Genomic DNA, 20,651 nt, shown 5'->3' with positions numbered 1-20,651 from the left:
TGAAAGGAAATATACTTATGTGGAGTGGATCGACCCAGAGTGATCAGTGGCAATGCAGTTCTGCATAAAAGAATTGTGGAGCATGTATGACAAATTAAGTGAAGACATGCTGAGAGATAATTTTAAGAATGTTGAATCAAACTACAAGGTAATTGGAGAAAAAGAAAGATGGGGGAAGACCTAAGATTTTTCAAACCGGACTTTGCTAAAATGGTGTCTGACAAGGAGTATCACACAGTTGGGCAATGCTAGGTTGGCTCTTAGTGAAAGAGGAGATGGAGAAGAAGAAGAAATTGGCATATCATGGTTGTACCAATCTACATCAGACACTTAGGGCAAAGGCAAAGAAAAAGAGGGACCAAATGGTTCTGGAGAGAGACCAACTACTGACAGAGATGGACCAACTTAAGCAAGACAAGAAAAAACTAAAGTACAAGATAAAGAGGTCGAAGGAGATTTGTGATGAATTTTAGCTATGTACTATGCTTTGTTGCACCTGTTGTAATTGTGCTTTATTGCACTGAATAAGCAAGACTTTTAGTTTGTATTGTTGTAATAGTGTTAACCTGTATTAAGCAAGACAAGAAAATCAGCATAATTAACACTTACTTGAGTGTTAACCTGTTGTAGTGCATGCTCTTCTTGATTTTGCACATTACCCTCTGTCCCAAGAAGTAACTGACACTATGGAGGAATTGATTTGAATGACAAATAATTGACAATTTCTTGTGTACCAATTATTTTGTGCACAACACCTGATTCAGCAACAACAAACACAACAGGTGCCTCTCCATCTATTTGTTCACCTTCTTCATCTTCTTCAATTGATGATACCTTAATAACTAGGGGTGTGTCTCGCTCGCTGTAATGCATAAAAATCTGGAAACCACAGGTAAGGAGGCGAGTTCGCCAAGGAACCAAACCGTCGGTTTCCTTGCTGGGCTGGGCGAGGCAAGTGCTTGCTCCATAACCAAACGTGCCCTAGATTTCCCTTTGTAACTGTCAGAGACAATGTCTGGTGCTGTCAAATTTGCTCACCATGTGAACTAGTTCAATGTTGTCCTTGATGACACAAACACCTTACAGCCCTATGTATTAGTCTTTCAAGTAGCAAAGACTATCATCCATACAATATCCAATTCTGACCATTACATTCACCAAACTACCATAAATGATATCTATTTCACACATCTTTACAAGAGCATACTTTTTTTCAGGAAACTGGAAATATATTAACCATAAATCTTCAGGCCTAACAGAGAAAATAGGGCAATACCAATTAGAATGCACTATAACAATAAAATTTAGCACTGGCTAACACTACCAAATTTAGACCTACGGAATACATTAGTACTAACAAAACTAAACCCTATAGTATAATTTTCTCCAAAAATTCAGTACATTCTAATTGGCTGATAAATAAATATTCAGGCCTACGATATGAGTTTTTTGCTAGCATCTTTTTTCAATGGCGAAAACAAATCCAATACTAAAGAAAGAATCAAATAACTATCACTACATTTTGACAGATTGAGATTTACCTCGCTGAAGATGGGGCGCATGGGAGCACATCCTCCCCCCACGACTTCGCCAGCATCTCGGGACCAATCTGTGCCGCAGTAACCGCAGCAGCCTTCGCTACCTCCTCGACACAAGGCTCCAGTGGCAGGAGCGCTATGCCTGGCGCCAACGACTCCAGATCAAGGTCGCGGCCGCCATCGGGGTTGGGTCGATGACTCCGCATTGCGAGCGCCGCAGCTTATGGCCTGAAGAACCATCACCGTTGTCGGAGTCGTCGCCTCCGAAGTCGTCAACTTCGTGTGCGTCGTCGCCGCCGGAGCTGGTCGCCATCGCAACATAGGAGCTAACTGAATCGAGGGGAGGGAGTCAACCGGTCGAAACGGTTGTCGGATAGACCTAATAGACGGGATGGGCAATGGTCGTCTATCTCCGTCTAACGGCGCCCGTCAAACCCCTCCACGTCAGCCCGCGGGCACGCCCCACCTGCCGGTTCTGCTGTTTTCACAGCCAAAATACAGCGTCAATGTTCCGCGTTACACATTAGTCTCATTGTTGGTGGTTTCTTATGTCCTGCCTCAAATCTGGTGTCAAGTTGTTATCCTAGCCCCAAATGTGATGGTTTTTGATAAATAACTCGCATTACAATGACGAAGGATCAAGAGCGCAATGCTTTGCAGGAGTAGGGCGTAGATCGCAGCTGTTGCTTGGTGAAAGCTTTACCCTCCCTTTTTGAACATATTACTATCCTTTTTGTGTTCTGTGGGGTTTATCCGCACAGGTCTCAGAATAAAATGCGGGGGAGTTTGTTGGAAAAAAAAAATACTAGTGAGAGACTAGTGTGCCTCCATGAGCTCTAACAGCGTCTCCAAATCAGATCAGTACTCCAGTGTTTTTGTACTAAGCTCGTCAAAATTTTCAGTAATCAACTGCAGCAACGCGTCTCGTATGAAATTCAGTGTGTATCACTCTCGCGTCCCTCGATGTGGTTCGTTCATCGTTCATGTCCTCAGCTCATCGACATCACGGGGCCGAATCGTCGAACCTGCAGGAGACAATTAGGACAGCAAGAATAAGTGAACCCCCTCGACCTCGAGAGTCCAAATCATACTCGCCTCTTCTTTCAACCATCCTTTTCCAGGCAGTAGTACAAGCGACCACTCTTCTCATCGCCACATGATGCACACACACATACAAACAGACCTCTCATCCTTATCACCACCCTATCCCTATGTGCAACTGCATTCTTCTTCTCCACATGCACACATATTCCATTCCATTTCCATACGCCCGGCCGACATGGATGTGATCACCCTCATCCATGCCGCTGGGGAATGGCTACAAGTGGATGGAACCAACTGGGCTGGACCTGTCTGTCTGTCCACACGCACCGGTCAACCAACCAACCTCAACGACTCCTGATGAAGAGAAAAAAGAAAGAAGGGGAAAATCCAAATCCAAATCCAAATCTCTGGATGCTCTCCAAAAAGGAAAGGCAGCAAGATACACATAGATCATCTTCACATCCAGCAGCCAAGTGAAGCGAGAGAGCGACCCCATTGGTTTTTTGGCCCGGTGGATCAATCAAGCATGTCAAAGGCCAAGATTCTTTCTTCACTCTAGCTAGCTTTATCTGTGTCAAACACCATTGCCTCGCCGCCAAAAGTCATAGCCCCTACCCTCCTCGCCCCCATGTTTCTCGCCATCTTATAAATACGCATGCCCAGGCAGGGCATGCAAGCATCATCACTTAGCTAGTGCACCCACAAACAGGACACATGCGAGGGAGGTCTTGCATGGGGGTAAGAGGCCATCTTCGATAGCCAAGGATGATTTGCCTGTGAACCTCCCCTGGCAGCCGGGTTCTCTGCCCACAGAGCGGCATCCGGCGGTTCCATGGGCAAGTCACCCTGGCTACCAGAGTACCCTCTTACCGATACCCTCATGCCAGACCCACCTTCATTTCATTCATCCTGGTGTGCCGAACAGAATTCACCCAAGGACCAACGATCATCATCAGGTAAGCCCCTTACATCCAAAACATACATGCTTACATGCAAACAAAACATTCCAATGGTTACCTTGACCTCCGTGCCTGGCCTGCCATTGTGGCGCTATCAAGCCCCAGCGGCATGGACAGGGCACATTTGCTGCCACCCTGCCAGAGTAATCAGCGGCAACCATCTCAGCCTCCCTCCCCGACATTCATCACTAGCATTCCTTTTATGCCGTTAGCCAGTTGACTGGATCATCTTCTCCTTCTTCTTTCCTTTTTTGTATTTCTGAGAATCGGTGAGCTTGCAGTCCTGCAAGCTTTTACATTTTAATTTGCAGGTACAAGAGGTGTGGCGCAGTCCAGATAGCAAATACAAGCAGATAACAAGTGCTTAATGCAGAACTGAAATCTACCTTTTATAGGCTGCACAAATCAATTCAACCATGTTGCAGAAATTAACCAGTATTAATGCGGAACTGAAATCTACCTTTTATAGGCTACTGTAAATAAGTGTTAATAGATCAAGCATTCCTATTAGGAAGGAAAATGTTTGGTAACAGGCAGTGGACTACTGGACTTTGTGGTGGGTCCTGGTGTGCAAATCCAATAACCAGTTGAGGAAAATGTTACCACTTACCTAACATATGATGCTGAAGATCATTTTCATAAATGAAGCCTTAACTTTACACTGTTTATGGACAGCAGCTTGGCTTCAGGTTCTAAATTAGCTCCCAATGTAACAGGACCGCAGATGATTAATTAAATCAGCATACTGAAAGACTATATAATATAGGATTTAACATGTTAAAACCATTCAAAGTTGTCAGAGTTAATAAGAAGCTCTGAGCTCCCTACACACTCCGCGCTCATCATGGAAATGATAACATGACAACCAAACTTGAAGAGGAGCAGAATGTGAAATGATAGGTCAGCAGACAGGACATGTATAAGGAAACGAATGAATTTCAAGTTATAAGAAAGTTTTGAGATGAATGAAAATTGATGAGAACACAGGGACACATACATGTCTTTTGCTGATTCGATACAGTTTGAGCCCATGATAAGAGTAGGCTACCATATTTGTGTGGCGTTCAACTCATTACACTTTTCATCATAATGATCAGCTGTCAATCGCTTGCACTAAGGGCCTGTCTGGGACTGCCTCAATTCACCAAAATCAGCTTTACTTCATCAAATTCATTTTGGAGCAGTTTCATACAGAAGCTATAGCACTATTCAAGAGAATGTTTGGCTTCCATCTAGCTCCAGCTTCAAGAATAAAAAATTTGGTGAAAAGAATCTATTTGATTGATTGAGGGGAAAGAAATGAAGGGGTATCCACTTACTGGTGGCAGTGGTGGGTAATTTCCCACTAGAGCTTCATAAAAACTTTGAAGTTGTACCCGAGATTCTAGTTTTTTTGCGGAGCAGCATATCGTGGAGCTACCCCGTTTGGCTTGTCTTTTCTGGAGCAGAGCTGAATTTTAAGTAGCAGAGCAGTCCCAAACAGGCTCTAAATGAACCTCAGGATGAACAAAAACTACAATTCGCGGATGGCTTCATGCTCAAGAAGTTCGGTATAGGTTTTGTTGGCACAGAACGATGCAGGAAGAGATAAATGATGTAAATTGGCTAACTTGGGAGGACATGATTTCACAAAATTATAAATCATTCTGTTCACTTGGCATTGACTTTTTAGTGAGAACTGATTTCAGTGAATAATAGCAGTTCCCACTTGATATGGAATATTCCTCATAGGGGTCATGTGTTCGCCTTCTATAGCCTTTTGGACGGACGTATTCCATGCATGCATCGAACTATGGCCTTAAGGGAACTCAAGAGGTGAGCATGTTTCAGAGAAAACTATCTTTCACGTGTTTTTAGACAAGATGGGTAAGGTCAAAATAAAGAAACTGGTTCCCGAATGATTTGGAGAATATATACCTACCATAATCAGGAAAATATTCAAAGGAAAAGATGTGCCGATGTGCCATAAAGGTAACTATGAATGGTGTTGGTTCTTACGAGATTTTGTGGTTATAGTTTTGCTTCTGCTGTATCTACTTCTTTGCAGCACTATACATTTTCTCACATGTCAACCCAGAGGATTGCCGTGAAATCCAGCATGGTGAGAGGTGCCCCTCTCTGCTGGCCAAGGACGAGCTGCCCCTTTCCTATTCAAAGTTGAAACCACACCTTGCCCTTAAAAGGATAAGTATCCATATGTATCCTATAATAGGCAGCTTCAAGGCTGTAACACTAGCCCCATTACTACGAATATACGGGTAGATTACAACCATTCCTCTTGTTACATTAACAGGAAACCTTGTTTTGCCCAAAAGGTGTCTAGTACAAGCTCAGTTAAATAATTAACTATTACCGTAATAAAAGGAAAGCAGTCTAAATAATGTACACTGCAGATCACCTGCTACGACTAATAAGGACTTGCATGAAATACGATGAAGTTGCTAGACAGTGGCATCGTTCCCTCTAAAATCTGGTTAGGCCAAATTTAGGTTCCACCAAACCATAACATATTTTTTAGGAAATGCTCCAACTTAGCAAAGCAGAACTCTTCAACATTTTTGGTGCAACAGAGCACACCGATATGGCAAGGAAAAGGGTTGTGAGACTGAGGAATAACTTAAAAGATTGACAGTCTCACACCATACTGTAAACTGGATATAGTATAATATCACTATTGTCAATTTTCTTCAACACAGAAATGCAATCGCCATATCTTGCTAGCACAGTTCTTGGATGGTATTGGATCGAATTGCCAAAAGAAAATAGAGAAAACTAAACCTCAGGGAGAAAGCAGCAAGGAACCTAGTTACAAAGGCACAATATGTCTTGCTCTTATATACTATAAACACGTTTAATCTCATTTTGTAACTACTTCCAAGAGCTTTCAGAACTAAAATCTGTTATGGAGTTCATTTACAATATTCGACTATGGAGCTGAAAGGCGAATCGGAAGTAGTATAACAAAAGAAGTCAAATGAGTAATAAATAAAAGGACCATATAGTTGATGACATTCATTATGAGCACAAACGACATATTGGGAGTGCAGTCACCTTATGACATCCATTATTGCAAGTTCCTTGTTAAAAAAACTCCTTCCAAACCAATACTGCTCCACAGCACACTAGGATTGCTGATAGAACCATAAGTTAATGCCCTCATCACTACTAGCTTTCTATGGGAGAGGAAACAAAAATTTAGACAGCACAAGTTAGCTAGGAGATCTCACACAGCTCAGGACAACTTTTCAGGAAGAACTCTAAGTTAACAAAGCAGAACCTTTCTACATTTTTGGTGCAACAGGGCACACCCCCATAGCAAGGAAAAGGGTTGTCGCAAATAACTTAAAAACACAAAATCTGACCCCATATTGGATAGAGAATAACTGCTGAAATCATACAAGTAGTAAGCCCACCCAAGATGACTGCCCTCTCCTCCGACTACAGTATGATAACACCACTACTGTCAATTTCCTTCAATACAGAAATGCAATTGCACGACAGTGGTAAAAAGAGCCCTTAAATAGTGTTGGATCAAATTGTCAAAAGAAAAGAAAGAAAACTAGGCCTCGGGCAGGAAGCAGCAAGATCCTGAAGCATCCATCTAGTTACAAACACACAATATGTCTTGAATCTATGTACTATAAACACATTTAGTCTCAGTTTGTTATTATTTCCAACAGCTTTCGGAAATAAAATCTGTGATGGAGATACATTTAAAATCTTGGATTATGGCAGGGAAAGCCGAATCGAAAGTAGTATAACAACAGAAAATCAAACAAGTATATAATGAATAAAAGTAGCATAGTTGACGACATTCATTATGAGCACATAACAACGACATACTGGGACTGCATTCACCTTATTCCATCCATTATTTCAAGTTCCTACTTGAAACAATTCCTCCCCAAACCACTAGTGCTCCACAGCATATCATTGCGACAGAGATAAGGTGATTGATCATCAAACCTATATACACACTAGGATTGCTGAAAGCACCATAAGCTAATGCCCTCATCACTACCAGCTTTCTATGGGAGAGGAAGCAAAAAATGGAGACAGCAGAAAAGCTAGCTAGCTAGGAACTGGAGGTCTCACCCAACTCAGGACACGGTGTCGCTGCTGCGGAGCTTCTGGATGGCGGCGAACATCTTCCTCCTGGAGCCGACGGCGCCGATGCCCATGTCCTTGAGGTCCTCCAGGGTGAGCAGCGGGAGCACCTCGTCGTCCACCTCGTGGATCTCGAAGACGGGAGCGTACCGGGAGAGGCCGAGGCCGTCGAGCCAGGCCCTAACGCCACCGCCGCCGCCGTAGCAGGCCGCGCCGCCGTTGGGGAGGCCCCAGTCGGCGACGCCGTCGGACTCGTCGACGCTGGCCTCGCGGCTGCCCGAAACCCTAGCGGCCCTGGCGGCGGCGGCGGCGGCGGAGTCGGACTGGTCGGCGTCGTCGTAGTAGTGGTGGCCCTCCTCGTCTTCGTAGCCGTCGGCGCCCCTGTGGGGCGCCGGGATCCAGGCGGTGCGGGGGCGGCGCTGGCCGGGCTTGGGGCGGGCGCGGGCGTTGGGGTCAAGGGCGTCGTCCGGGTGGGACCGGCGCGGCGGGCGGGGGTGGGACGAGGGCTTGCGGTGGCGGCGCGGGAGCTGCGCGTCGGAGGCCGTGGCCTGCGCACCAATGTCGCCGAGGCGGACGCTGGGGCGGCGGCGGCGCTTGGAGTAGGGCGGGGCGGGGGGCTCGGCCGCGGCGGCGGCGGCGGCCGCCTCGGCCGCGGGGTCCCCGGGCATGAGCAGCGCGGAGGCGGAGGCGGAGGCGGCGGCCGCGCCGCCGTTGGTGTCGGGCTCCGGCGGGTGGAGGGGGTGGAGATCGGCCATGTGGTGTGGTGTGTGGCGGCGCCGCGTGAGATGTTCTGCTCGCTCGCTCCCACTCTCCTTTCCAGCCTGACCTGTGAGGTGCGTCGCGGCGGTGTCGGATCGCGACGCGTGGCGTTTTGGGCGGTGGGGATGAGAAGCTGGGCGCTGGCGGTGCGGGGAAGTCAAGACGCGGGGTTGACCGGGTAGACGGTGACGTGGCGGATAAGGATCTGCAGAGACCAGAGACCACGGGCTTAAGCCCAGTGAACTGAGTGAGATGGGCTTCGGCCTCTCCTTTTCTACAGTACATCCTCGAAAAGAATATATTTTTTGTCAATTACACCGGTGGTGCCAAAAACTTAGCGTAAATGATCACTTTAGTGCTAGAACTTGTGGTCTATATTAAAGTGATGCAAAAAGTTGAATCTAATGTGCAAATATGGTGTTAATCATTTTTGCATACGCGGGCGACGATGAGGAAGCATGCCAGCATGGTGTAAGGCCCCTGTCAGTGACCGCAGGGCGTGGGGCGTGTTATTTTTGAAAACAAGGAAAATACTTGGATTTTATTTTTCTCACGTAAAGGTCATTATCAGGAACGTGGAATTTCGAAGCAGCAATCTCAGAGATAGCAGCAGGACGAACTACCAATACAAACAATGAAATTTGGTGGCTACACAGGATTGTCAATCTTGGTGACTACACATGATTGTTAACATTTGATAATATTCAGTCTGAGGGCAAACTAGGCTCAGACCATCAAACATATATCTTTATTTATTTTAAAATGCATTTTTTTAGAAAGCACATTAACTTTATCAAAATGCATGAACACGTTTCAAAAACATAAAAAATTAAAGCATGATCACTTTTTGATAAAACATGAATATTTATTATAAACTTGAATTTTTTGAAATTATATGATTTTTAAATACACGGTATTTGTTATAAGTACATTAATACTTTATTTAATATGAAACAGTTTTCTAAAAATTTAGAAATAATTCATAATTTATTTTAATGGTTTTTATAAAATTAGCATTTTTTTGTCTAATTTCTTTTATTTATAAGTATATGAATATTTTCTTTATGTGTTATTCCCTTCGATCATTTATAATTGCAACTTTGAATTGAGTTTGAAATAATTGTAATTCAAAATCGCGACACTTATTTTCGTCCAGATGGAATAGAATTTACATGATTATTTTAAAAAAAATTGAAAAATGAAAAAAAAACTAACATAAATTGCAGCCCACGATCACGTTCTTTTATAGACATATAAAGATTCCATGATGGTAGACCTTTTTCTAGATTAAAATTCTTAACGTACTTTGGTTAGCTCTTTTTCTTAGTCTACTTATTACGTTACTTACCTAAAAGATATAAAGATTGTGTATGATTTTGTGCCATGAAGTGACTTGTGTGTGCTGGTGGTTAGCCGCACATGTTGTTTAAACCGAAATTATTGGTTTGCATCCCATAAAGTCCTATTTTTCATTCTATTATAAAATTTGTGATATTTCTATGACAGGTGGGAGCCATTCGATGTTACTGTACACCCTGAGATGGGCCTTTACATGAGAAGAAAACAAGGTATCTTTTAAAAAAAAAGACCATGCCACCCGTCTTTCTTGAACATGAAGTCACTGACGGCAGGCCCTAAAACACGTTGGCATGCCTCGTCATCGGTTCCGGTGTATACAAATGTGATTAGCATCGTATTTGCATAATCCAACCAAGTTTTTGCACCATTTCACTATACATCACGAGTTCTAACACTAAACTGACCGTTTGCGCCAAGTTCTAGCATCATCAGTCTAATTGACTCTTTTTTTGTGAAGCAATAGTCTCATGGAATTTAGGTGAGCACGAGCCTAAGTCGCCGTATTTTTTATTCTATTCTAGTGCAATGATTAGTTTTCCTATGTTTAGTTAGTCATCATTGTTGTATCCAAATGCGACTTTACTTATGTTTTCTGTTATAAGATGATATTTGCCTGGCCTTCTTTAAATATCTGAGTTCCACTTCACAGATTGTAATGGTCGTATACATCAAAATTATCGCATACTCAATGTCGTGGTTTATGATTTGGTTGTTTTGGATGCCAGAAGAGAACATCTCTTCTATCCTATATGTCAACAACTATGATCAATAAGACGCTAGTGGCTCTGTGTAATGGGACCGAAACTCTCACTCCCACAATACTCTCCCTAAGAGTTGTGCTATGTCTGCGTGGAGCGGAGTGTAAGACCGCAACGTGTGTCTGTTCAAGCGGTGAGGAATGGCAAGTTGGGTGCTCGATGCGGGTTTAGTGAGTCAACATGTTAAGCCCTGAGGTTGGCAGGGTTGGTGGTGGTTACAATGCCAACTTTGTCATGCTTTGTTTTCTTTATGATGACCTTTTCAAAGAATTGTATGAATATTTCTAGCAATGAAATATCTTATAAAAAATTCCACCCACAAATGGTATTTCATTGTAGTTACCTACGAAAATTTTGACTTGTGTCTCTAAAAAAGACATGTTTTTATGTGGTATAACCAAAAATCATTGACATAGCTTAAACTCTGCGGCCGCATCGGGACATTACCTTTCTTCTATCTGTCTGGTTTTGTGAAAGTTGGTTTGTTTTTTTGGTGTTTCTAATACCATTTTATTGTACTAAGTACAGTTTTTATCTTTGCTCTCTATTTAAAGTCTTATTTGTTTGATATTCTATGCATGTGAGAGGCTTATGATAGAGTTGTTTTCACTAACTTCAACACCTTACATTATTTATTACCGATCAAATCTAATGCTTCCTTTAGTTCACAGCTATATTTAAGGTGGAAGAATGATGCAAAATTGAATCTCGTCTCTCCCTATCATCCATGAGACACACCAACCAATGTAGTCTGATTTAAATTAGTTCAACTTAAGGCAAACTATAACTTGAATCAACTTAGAACAGAGAGTATAATGTAAGTGTGTTGCATCTGTGCGTGGTGCAGGTCCTCGGTCATGCGAGGGACTCTTGGTGCTGGTCGGTGGGTTGGTTGCAACTGACGCACGTGGTGCGGGACCTAACCAAGTGTCGCTCGATCTGGCTTTTGTGGTGGTGACGAGTGGTCCGGCCAACGGCTTTGCATGGTGCGGGCGGCGCGCGTGGCTCCGGCTTTGGTGGTACCATATGTAGTGGTTAGGTTGGCCTTGTTAGTGGTTGTAGTCGTGGTTGTGGCATTTTGGCTCGTCCCAACCCTTGTGAACTGTTGTTGGTGGTGTCGACGTTAACTCAGGTGGTCCGCCATGGTGAGTTGGTGACCATGAAATCCATGTCGTATTGTTTGGTCTATTTCACCACTCATGAATTTAAGCAGACCCATGGCTCGTTCTCGGGAGGTTCACAGTGGACTAGTTGCTACCCTGGGTAAGAGGTGGCAAGTCATAATGCTCTAGGGAAATCCTTGTTCTCTGACGGGGATCGTTCCCGGTGATGTTTGTGCCCGTGGGCATCCTCCTTCTCCTAGGATTCATTGCCAAATGTCAAAGGGTACTTCCTCTCACCGTGTCATGATCGGATGGAGGGGTAGTGGCGTTGGAGGTTGTTGGCTTGGCTAGGCTTATTCCGGGTTTCGATGGGGCGATCGTGTGTGAGTCTGGGCGGAAGCCTTTTGATCGACGGGGTCAATGTCGATAGGCGGCGTCCTTGGGCCTTTTTTGGAGGCGAAGGTCTTGCTTACACATGTTTTTGGTTAAGGTCACCTACTCACGTTAGGTGGTGATGGGTTGGTTGGGTTGGCTTCGGCGGTTTTTTTTGGTTGTTTATTGATTTTCGTCTTTGTTTTTCTTAGAGCGTGTCCAACGGCCATGCTAAAACAGCGCCGCACCCCAAAATTCGTCTTTTTAGCGCGCACACAATAGCAAAATGGTGCTCCAGCGGACCCGTGATAAACGTGCGCGTGGCATATAGAGTATAACGCATTGTCTGAATCGCCATCGTGCACTGCTTATTTGGTGCGCCCGCTTCCGCCCGCTGTACACTCGAGCGCTCGCGCCGCACTCTCCCTGCCGCGCGCCGCTGCCAGCGAACTGACCCGATGGACGCCCCCGCCAGCACCCCACTCACCCCCTCCTACACCCGCGACCCCTCCCGGCGGCCGCTGCCGCAAACCCTAGTGCGGGGAGCTTTCGCTTCGCCTCCGTCAGCGCTCCTGCAAGCACCGTCGTCGCACACGACCTTTTCATGGTGCCACGGATGACCTCGGCGATGGGTGGCCTCGCGCCGGCGCCCGCCGTGAGGCCACGTGCCCCCTTCTTGAAGCTCCCAAATGCGGTGCGGCCGAAGAAGGGCAAGGTTTCCACGAAGAAGAACAAGGCGGCAGATGACTCCGGCTCCTCCAAGCCATCGAAGAAGAAACTTGCAGGGTGTGTGACGGCCGCAGTGGCTACCGAAGCGCCGCCGATCTCACTTGTTGAGCCGGCGGCCGACGCGCAAAAGGTGTTCGAGGAAATGCACCAAAGGTAAAAAATCGCCAACTTTTTGTTGTTGTTATTTTTTGAATGCATACATTTGCTTCATTGCTTATCAATGACATGCATTTTATTCGTTGTATATCCTTTGTAGTGTCAACGATGAGGCATGTATTTCAACTATGGGTGTTGGCTCCAACAATTCTCATTGGTCTCAAACCAATGACATGCATTTCGATGACCATGAGTTCGAGGTGGACGAGGATGGTGAGGGCATTGTCGACGCACCGAAAGGAAGAGGAGGCAACTACACCAACGATGAAGACATATTGCTATGCAATACTTGGTTGCAAGTGTCGAGGGATCCATCCGTTGGAGGTGATCAAAGTAAAGATGCATATTGAAACCGGATGAAGGAGCACTTTGATCTACACAACAAGAGTGGAATTGACCGCTCGGCATGATCTCTTCGCTCCCGGTGGTCGACAATCAAGCGAGATTGTCAAAAGTGGGCGGCCGCACAAAAGGCGGTTGACAATTTGAACCCAAGTGGCACTAATGATGTAGATAGGGTAAGTGCCATTTCATCCATGTTCATCATGCTTGTTCTTGGTGTTTGTAGTGCTAACTTGATTTTTTTGTAGTTCAATATTGCACAAAACTTGTTCAAAGGAGAGGAGAAGAAGGCCAAGAAAGGGAAGATCAAGAAAGGAAGACCATTTACCTTGCCTCATTGCTATGAAGAATTGAAGGATGATGAGAAATGGAAGAAGCGTGACAACATCAATGATGTTGATGAGAGCAACAAACGCAAGCGAACAATTGAGTTGGATCATGAGGAGGAGGAGGCATCAAGTGATGACAGCAAGAGAAGCCCTACACGAAACTCGGTTTCATACTCGAAGCCAAAACGACCGGATGGGTGCAAGAAAGACACAAAAGAAAAGAAGAAGAGGAAAGGGGATGGTGAGCTAAAAAATGCTATGGAAGCTACTGTGAAGGCAAGAAAAGAAGCGAACGAGGTGAGAAAGATGGCAAGGACCCAAGATGCCGTGGCTGAGGAGAGGAGGTTGGTGACCGAGGAGAGGAAGGTGACATTGGAGGAGAGGAAGGTGGGCATGGAGGAGCGATCTAGGTTGTTGGAATGGGAGAAGTACTTGTTCTTCTTGGACACATCTGTTGGAAATATGCCCTAGAGGCAATAATAAAGTGGTTATTATTATATTTCCTTGTTCATGATAATTGTCTATTATTCATACTATAATTGTATTAGCCGGAAACCATAATACATGTGTGAATACATAGACCACAACATGTCCCTAGTGAGCCTCTAGTTGGCTAGCTCGTTGATCAATAGATGGCCATGGTTTTCTGATCATGGACATTGAATGTCATTGATAACGGGGTCACATCGTTAGGAGAATGATGTGATGGACAAGACCCAGTCCTAAGCATAGCACAAGATCGTATAGTTTGTCTGTTAGAGCTGTTATAATGTCAAGTATTATTTTCTTAGACCATGAGATTGTGCAACTCCCGGATACCGTCGGAGTGCTTTAGGTGTATCAAATGTCACAACGTAACTGGGTGATTATAAAGGCGCACTACAGGTATCTCCGAAAGTGTTTGTTGGGTTGGTACGAATTGATACTGGGATTTGTCGCTCCGTGTCACGGAGAGGTATCTCTGGGCCCACTCGGTAATGCATCATCATAATGTGCTCAATGTGACTAAGGAGTTAGCCATGGGATGATGTGTTACGGAACGAGTAAAGAGACTTGCCGGTAACGAGATTGAACAATCTCGGGCAAGTGTCATACCGGTAGACAAAGGGAATCGCATACGGGATTGAGTGAATCCTCGACATCGTGGTTCATCCGATGAGATCATCGTGGAACATGTGGGAGCCAACATGGATATACAGACCCCGCTGTTGGTTATTGTCCGGAGAGATGTCTCGGTCATGTCTGCATGTTTCCCGAACCCGTAGGGTCTACACACTTAAGGTTCGGTGATGCTAGAGTTGTTATGGGAATTGTATATGTGGTTATCTAGTTTTGTTCGGAGTCCCGGATGGGATCCCGGACGTCACGAGGAGTTCCAGAATGGTCCGGAGGTAAAGATTTATACATGGAAAGTCCTATTTTGGCCACGGAAAAATGTTCAGGATTTTTCGGTATTGTACCAGGAAGGTTCTAGAAGGTTTTGGAGTGGGGCCCACCTGCATGGGGACCCACATGAACGTGGGTAGTTGGGGCAAGGCCCCACACACCTGGTCAAGGCGCACCAAGATCCCCCCTTAGAAGGAATAATATCATATCCCGAAGGAATAAGATCAAGATCCCTAAAAGGGGGGATAACAATCGGTGGGGAAGGGAAAGGATGGAATTTCTTTCTCCCACCTTTACCAACGCCCCAATGGACTTGGAGGGCAAGAAACCAGCCCCCTCCGCCCCTATATATAGTGGGGAGGCGCATGGGAGGCATACACCTGATTTGATCACCTATGGCGCAACCCTACCTATCCTCTTCTCCTCCTCCGCGGTGCTTGGTGAAGCCCTGCCGGAGAACCACATAGCTCCACTGCCACCACGCCGTCGTGCTGCCGAAGTTCTCCCTCAACTTCTCCTCCCTCCTTGCTGGATCAAGAAAGAGGAGACGTCCCCGGGCTGTAGGTGTGTTGAACGCGGAGACACCGTACATTCGATGTTCGGATCGGATCTTCCGCGATTTGAATCGCCGCGAGTACGACTCCATCGACCGCGTTCATAGTAACGCTTCCGCTTTGCGATCTTCAACGGTATGAAGATGCTCTACCTCACTCGTTGCTGGTCTCTCCTAGATGATCTTGGTGTGACGTAGGATTTTTTTTGAATTATTACTACGTTCCCCAACAACATCTACTCTCAATGAGGCGCAAAAGGAGTATATCAATCTTACCCATGAAGAAATCTTGATCCAAAAAAGAGCCATGATTCGCGACATGGGTGGCGGTGGCATAGGCGGCATGGGTGGCGGTGGCATTGGCGGCATGGATGCCATGGGTGGCTTCGGAGCACCTCCGGACGGCATTGGCGGCGGAGGCATTGGCGGCATGGGTGCCATGGGTGGCTTTGGAGCTATCATGGAGACCATGGAAGGCATGGATGGCTTCGGAGCACATCCGTGCGGCATTGGCGGCATGGGAGGCATGAGTTTTGCGTCTCTCATGGGAGGCATGGGGATCACCTCCGGGCGCCATGGGCTGCATGTCTTCTGGTGTGCCAACACCTTCGCATGATGTCGTTGAAGATCTTGCCAACACCGTGCGCGACAATGAAGAGGAGGAGGAAGAATCCGCTTCGGATGATGAATCGGAGGAAGAGGAAGATGAAGATGAAGATGAAGACGAGGACGAGGACGAGGCTTGATTTTTGATGGGCCATTCATTGGTGTGAACCTTTTATGTGGCATGAACTTGGTTGGATGATCTTGTGGGCATGAACTTTTATGTCATCATGAACTTGTTTGTGTGATTTAAATTATGCCATGTCTTTGTTTTAATGTTTGAAATTCATTTTGTGTTCAAAATATATCAAAATGCAACATATGGCAAATGCCGGCTACTCGCGCGTTGCATTTTAACGTGTCTCCTAGAGCTACGCGTGGGCGCTGCATTTTAGCGTGCCTGCTAGAGCCAGCGTTGGCCGACGCGTCAAAACAGACAAACGACGCGCTGCAAACTGTTTTTTAGCGCGCCGCGGGTATTACGGTTGTTGGAGATGCTCTTTAGCTTGCAAATTGATCGACTCTGCATTTTCTCTCTCTATGAAATCGGTAGAACTTTGCCTTGCTCGTTAGCTTTAAAAAAAAAAATGCGTTGCATCTTTGTGTTTCACCACGCGACTCAACTACTCTGCAGGCCTACACGCCTAGAGAAACAAAGCCGACGACATGGGCATGTCCGGTGTTTCTCGATCAGGTCCTTGCTGGTGCCGACGGCGTGGCAGCGGCCGGCCGCTCCAGGATTCCAGCGTGGGAGAGCAGCGCCCACAGCTGCGTCATGAACTCGCCGCCGGCGCCTAGCATCTCGGCGTGGATGTCCACATTGTCCGACGGCGCGAGGAACAATACGAACTCAGCCCAGAACTCCGCCAGCACCTTCCACCGCCGCCCTTCGTCCGGCACGGACGCATTGAGCTGCCCGCCGAGCAGCGCGGCCTTCTCTATGATGCTGCTGCTGCCTGCTCTCTCGTACAGGTAGCTCTCTTCCTTGCTCTGTATCTCGTCTAGTTGGGCAAGTATGTCCCGTACGGTCCGGCAGCCGGCGAGCTGGTCCCGAGCTTGCTGCACCGCCGTGTCGAAGATCTGCTCCGCGTTGTAGCTCGGGTCCGGCAGCATCTCCGGCACGAAGGCCACCAGGTATGCGCAGTAGTTGGACAGCTTCCTCGCCACCAGCCTGTGGTTGCCGACACCGTCGTCAGTACCATCGCCACCGCTAATCCAATCGAAGCGAGTGGTGACCACGTGCCACACCAGGATCTGGTCGGTGACCTTGGGAAACACGCACGCCCATGTCAGCTGCTCCGACAGGCCGTGCCTCTCCACGGTGGCGACGCCATTGGTGAGCTTGCCGCGGCTGTCCTTGAGCGAGTCGAGCACGGCTCGCCTGACCTGCGTAGGCAGATCCTTTCTCCGGCCTCTCTTCTGGCCCTGCCGCCGTGGTTCCACCAGGTAGAGCGTTACCCACGACCGCACGTTCCACGGCCGGTGGTCGTACCAGTGCAGGAGCTCGAACTGGCCGATCTTCTGCTCCCAGTACGTGGTGTTCGGCGGCGTGATGCTCTGTTTCCAGCACCTCTGCTTGGTCCAGGGCCGGTTGTCGCGCACGCAGCGGTACACGGCCATGACGTACCGCCAGTTGTTGGAGAAGGCGGCCAGCGCCTGGCAGACCTCGAGCGCCGCGGTGATCACCACGAGCACCACCGTGACGGACCGGTCGAGGTCCTTCACGCCCACCGGAGGACGACTGTACCCGGGGCCGAGCGTGCCGACGAAGGCCGTCCACACGGTCAGGCTCAGCATGACGACGGCGATGAAGATGTAGGTCCTGACCCCCACCGGGAGGATGTTCCTGGTGTAGAAGAAGTCGTAGAGGAAGGCGAGCTCCGCCTCGACGACCCGGAAGGCGGCGTCGGGGTCGGTGACGGGCTGGTGGATGAGGCCCGTCAAGACGAGGTCCAGCGACTTGGGCGAGCCGGCTTCCGCCGGAATGTACCCGTAGAACCGCCGCTTCAGCAGCTTGAACAAGGAGAAGGCGAGGCAGAATTCCTTGGCCATGTCCCTCTCGACGTCGCTGTATCCGTGACGATTGATCCACTGGTAAACTTGATCGATCGTGACGACCCCCTTCACCTTGGGGGAGGCGGAGCTCATGGTCGCCGTCAGTATCTTGCTCGTCGTTCTCGTCAGCACCGAGCTGGTCGTCGTGGTCATCAGTATCTCGTCTTGGGAAGGATGGTATTGGTGGCTCAGCTGCTGCTGAAGCTGAATGACCTCCTCGCCGTGGAAGAGATACTTGTACCCCTTCATGGTGGTGGGATCGTGCGGCAGCTGGTCGGCGGCGAGGAATTGCTCGACGTCCATGTACTCGGCGACGACCTTGACGGACGGGTCGGGGAGGCTGGACCTGACCATCTCGACGATCTTGGCGGCCGTCTTGACCACGCTGAGGCTCCAGAAGGCCCAGATGGCCGCCCGGTAGCTGGTGTTGGCGCCAATGGCGTTGAGGATGAGCCAGAGCACGAGCGCGGTCTGGAGGGCATGCTGGAGCAGCAGCTTCTTGCGCTGGTCGACGTCGCGGCGGCTGTGCACGGGCGCGGCGTACGCGCTGGCCTGGATGAGCAGCAGCGCGGACGCCCAGAGCACGAAGGTCTGGCCGTGGAAGGGGCCGTCCTGGATGATGCCGACGGCGTAGGTGACCACGACGTAGGAGAGCGAGTAGGCGATCCACATGACGCCGCGGAGCACCCGGTCGCTGCTCCGCCGCTGCGTCGAGCCGTACAGCACCAGCGACGCCAGCACCAGCGCGCTCACCAGGACCACCACCTCCAGCCGCAGCAGACGCGCTTCCACCGTGCCGTAGGTCTCCGTGATGCCGATGCCCCTCGCGGCCTTGCTGTCCTCCATCTCCATGAATCAACCGGCCGGCGATGCTGCGTGCGCTAGCTCGATCTGCTGGGTGACTCACGCTAACTAAGTCCTTTTTTATCGTCAAAGTATCATGGAATGGATGCCTAGCTAAAAACAGCCATATAGATGCTGTGGTGATTTCATCGAAACAAGAGGGGCGATGAGAAGTCAGATTGACGAGGAGAACAACGATAAAGTAAAAGCAAACCCTTTCTTTTTTACCAAAAAAGCAAAAAAGCAAACTTAATTGTGTGTGCTGATGGAAGGCAAGAATCTTCGAGTCTAACATGGCTAGCACATCCCCCCAAAGTCTTTTTCTTTTCAAGATTTTGTTGTTTGAGAATGAGAAAAATTCACCTGTAGCCATGGAATTTGCCTTCATTGGTGCGTAATCTTATAGTATGCCTTCACTGATCAACTCAAGAATCCTCCATTTTTAAAATAGTTGTAACCCACTATCTATTTTTTCTCTATACCACATCATTAAGTCATGCATGTAATCATAAGTTACATTGTGTGTATCAATCTATCCATGCAACCATGCCACCTCATCAATCATGAATGTCAATTAGCTTTAGTAATTTTTGTACGGACATAGACCATGATGCTACACATTTTTATATCATGACTTGGACCCTTAGAAATGGACTTGATGGCATGAGTTCAACCCAATAGTTTTCTTATTTGTATACAACATTTCACATGTTTCATATGCTTTATTGCTTTCAGAATATAATCCGAGAGCATTTTTAAATTTTTATTTGCAACCATTTTAATTTTTTAGCTTCTATTAATGCATATGTTTTATCACGGTTCTCGCAGCAAGTGCAGAGCATTATCTAGTAATCAATATTCACTAGACCAGCGGCACCTCCTCGAATAAAGGCTTTCACAGCGTGTTGACCAAAATGAGGATCCATATCGCATGAGCAATATGGCTTATGTGTAAAGGATCTTGTATCCATGATTCAAGATTTCCTGGCCAAGCTACATGCAACAGATTTTTGGATACTTGAAATACGATATTTGAACTTCCATAAGTTACTCACAACAATCACTCTTAGTCCGAGTTGGCATATGATTGACCGATCATACCGAACGTGTGGAGAATAAGTGTGCAGACAGTGTCGCGGGGGGGGGGGGGGGGGGGGGGGTTGTGTGGAGGCGGGGGTGTTCAAAAATGTGCACGGGCGACACTGGCTGAGCTTGGGGCCGACCGTCGTTCGAGTGGGACCGGCGTGGCGGGAGGGATAGGACTGCGACTTGCAGTAGTGGCACGAGAACTGTGCATCGGAGGCCATGGCCTACGTGCTAATGTCGCCGAAGCCCATGCTGGGGCGGTTGCGGCGTTTGGTGTAGGACGGGGCGGTCCCTGGGCACGAGTAACGCGACGGCAGAGGCGGCGGCCATGCCATTGTTGGTGTCATGCTCCCACTCGTGGAGGAGCTGGAGATCGAGCATGTGGTGTGGTCTGTGGTGTGGTGTTTTGGCGCGGCGTCGTCTGAGATGCTTAATCCGCAGCTGGCACTGACCAAGTTCTACCATGAAGATAACATATAATCATCGATATCAAATATCAGCAATGAAGTTTTATAGCTAGCGTAATGATCTTAACAATATCAATATGCGAGAACGCCGATATATTTATGA

The 20,651-nt window shown here is 47.5% G+C and overlaps 1 protein-coding gene across 2 annotated transcripts; it reads right to left on the bottom strand.

Moving 5' to 3' along the window:
• Positions 1-3,286: 3,286 nt before the first annotated feature.
• On the bottom strand, positions 3,287-8,425 carry LOC123395092 (ankyrin repeat and SAM domain-containing protein 6-like). Of its 2 annotated transcripts, none has more exons than XM_045090024.1 (2): positions 7,637-8,425; positions 3,287-3,831 (listed from the first exon to the last, which is right to left on the bottom strand). In XM_045090024.1, exon 1 carries the CDS (start codon positions 8,401-8,403, stop codon positions 7,642-7,644), a length of 762 nt encoding a protein of 253 aa, XP_044945959.1. In that variant the 5' UTR covers positions 8,404-8,425; the 3' UTR covers positions 3,287-3,831; positions 7,637-7,641. The 2 variants fall into 2 exon arrangements, with proteins under 2 accessions (XP_044945959.1, XP_044945958.1); XM_045090023.1 differs by having other exon boundaries at positions 3,287-3,824; positions 7,637-8,418.
• Positions 8,426-20,651: the final 12,226 nt, after the last annotated feature.

The sequence above is a fragment of the Hordeum vulgare genome, chromosome 5H (assembly GCF_904849725.1).
Source record: "Hordeum vulgare subsp. vulgare chromosome 5H, MorexV3_pseudomolecules_assembly, whole genome shotgun sequence".
In the NCBI taxonomy this organism is placed as follows: Eukaryota; Viridiplantae; Streptophyta; class Magnoliopsida; order Poales; family Poaceae; genus Hordeum; species Hordeum vulgare.
Note: the sequence above shows the minus strand (reverse complement) of the source record. Positions and strands in the feature narration are given on the sequence as shown.

Excerpts from the sequence above, each read along its gene's own strand:
- LOC123395092 (XM_045090024.1), bottom strand. The coding sequence starts at position 8,403 with ATGGCCGATCTCCACCCCCTCCACCCGCCGGAGCCCGACACCAACGGC.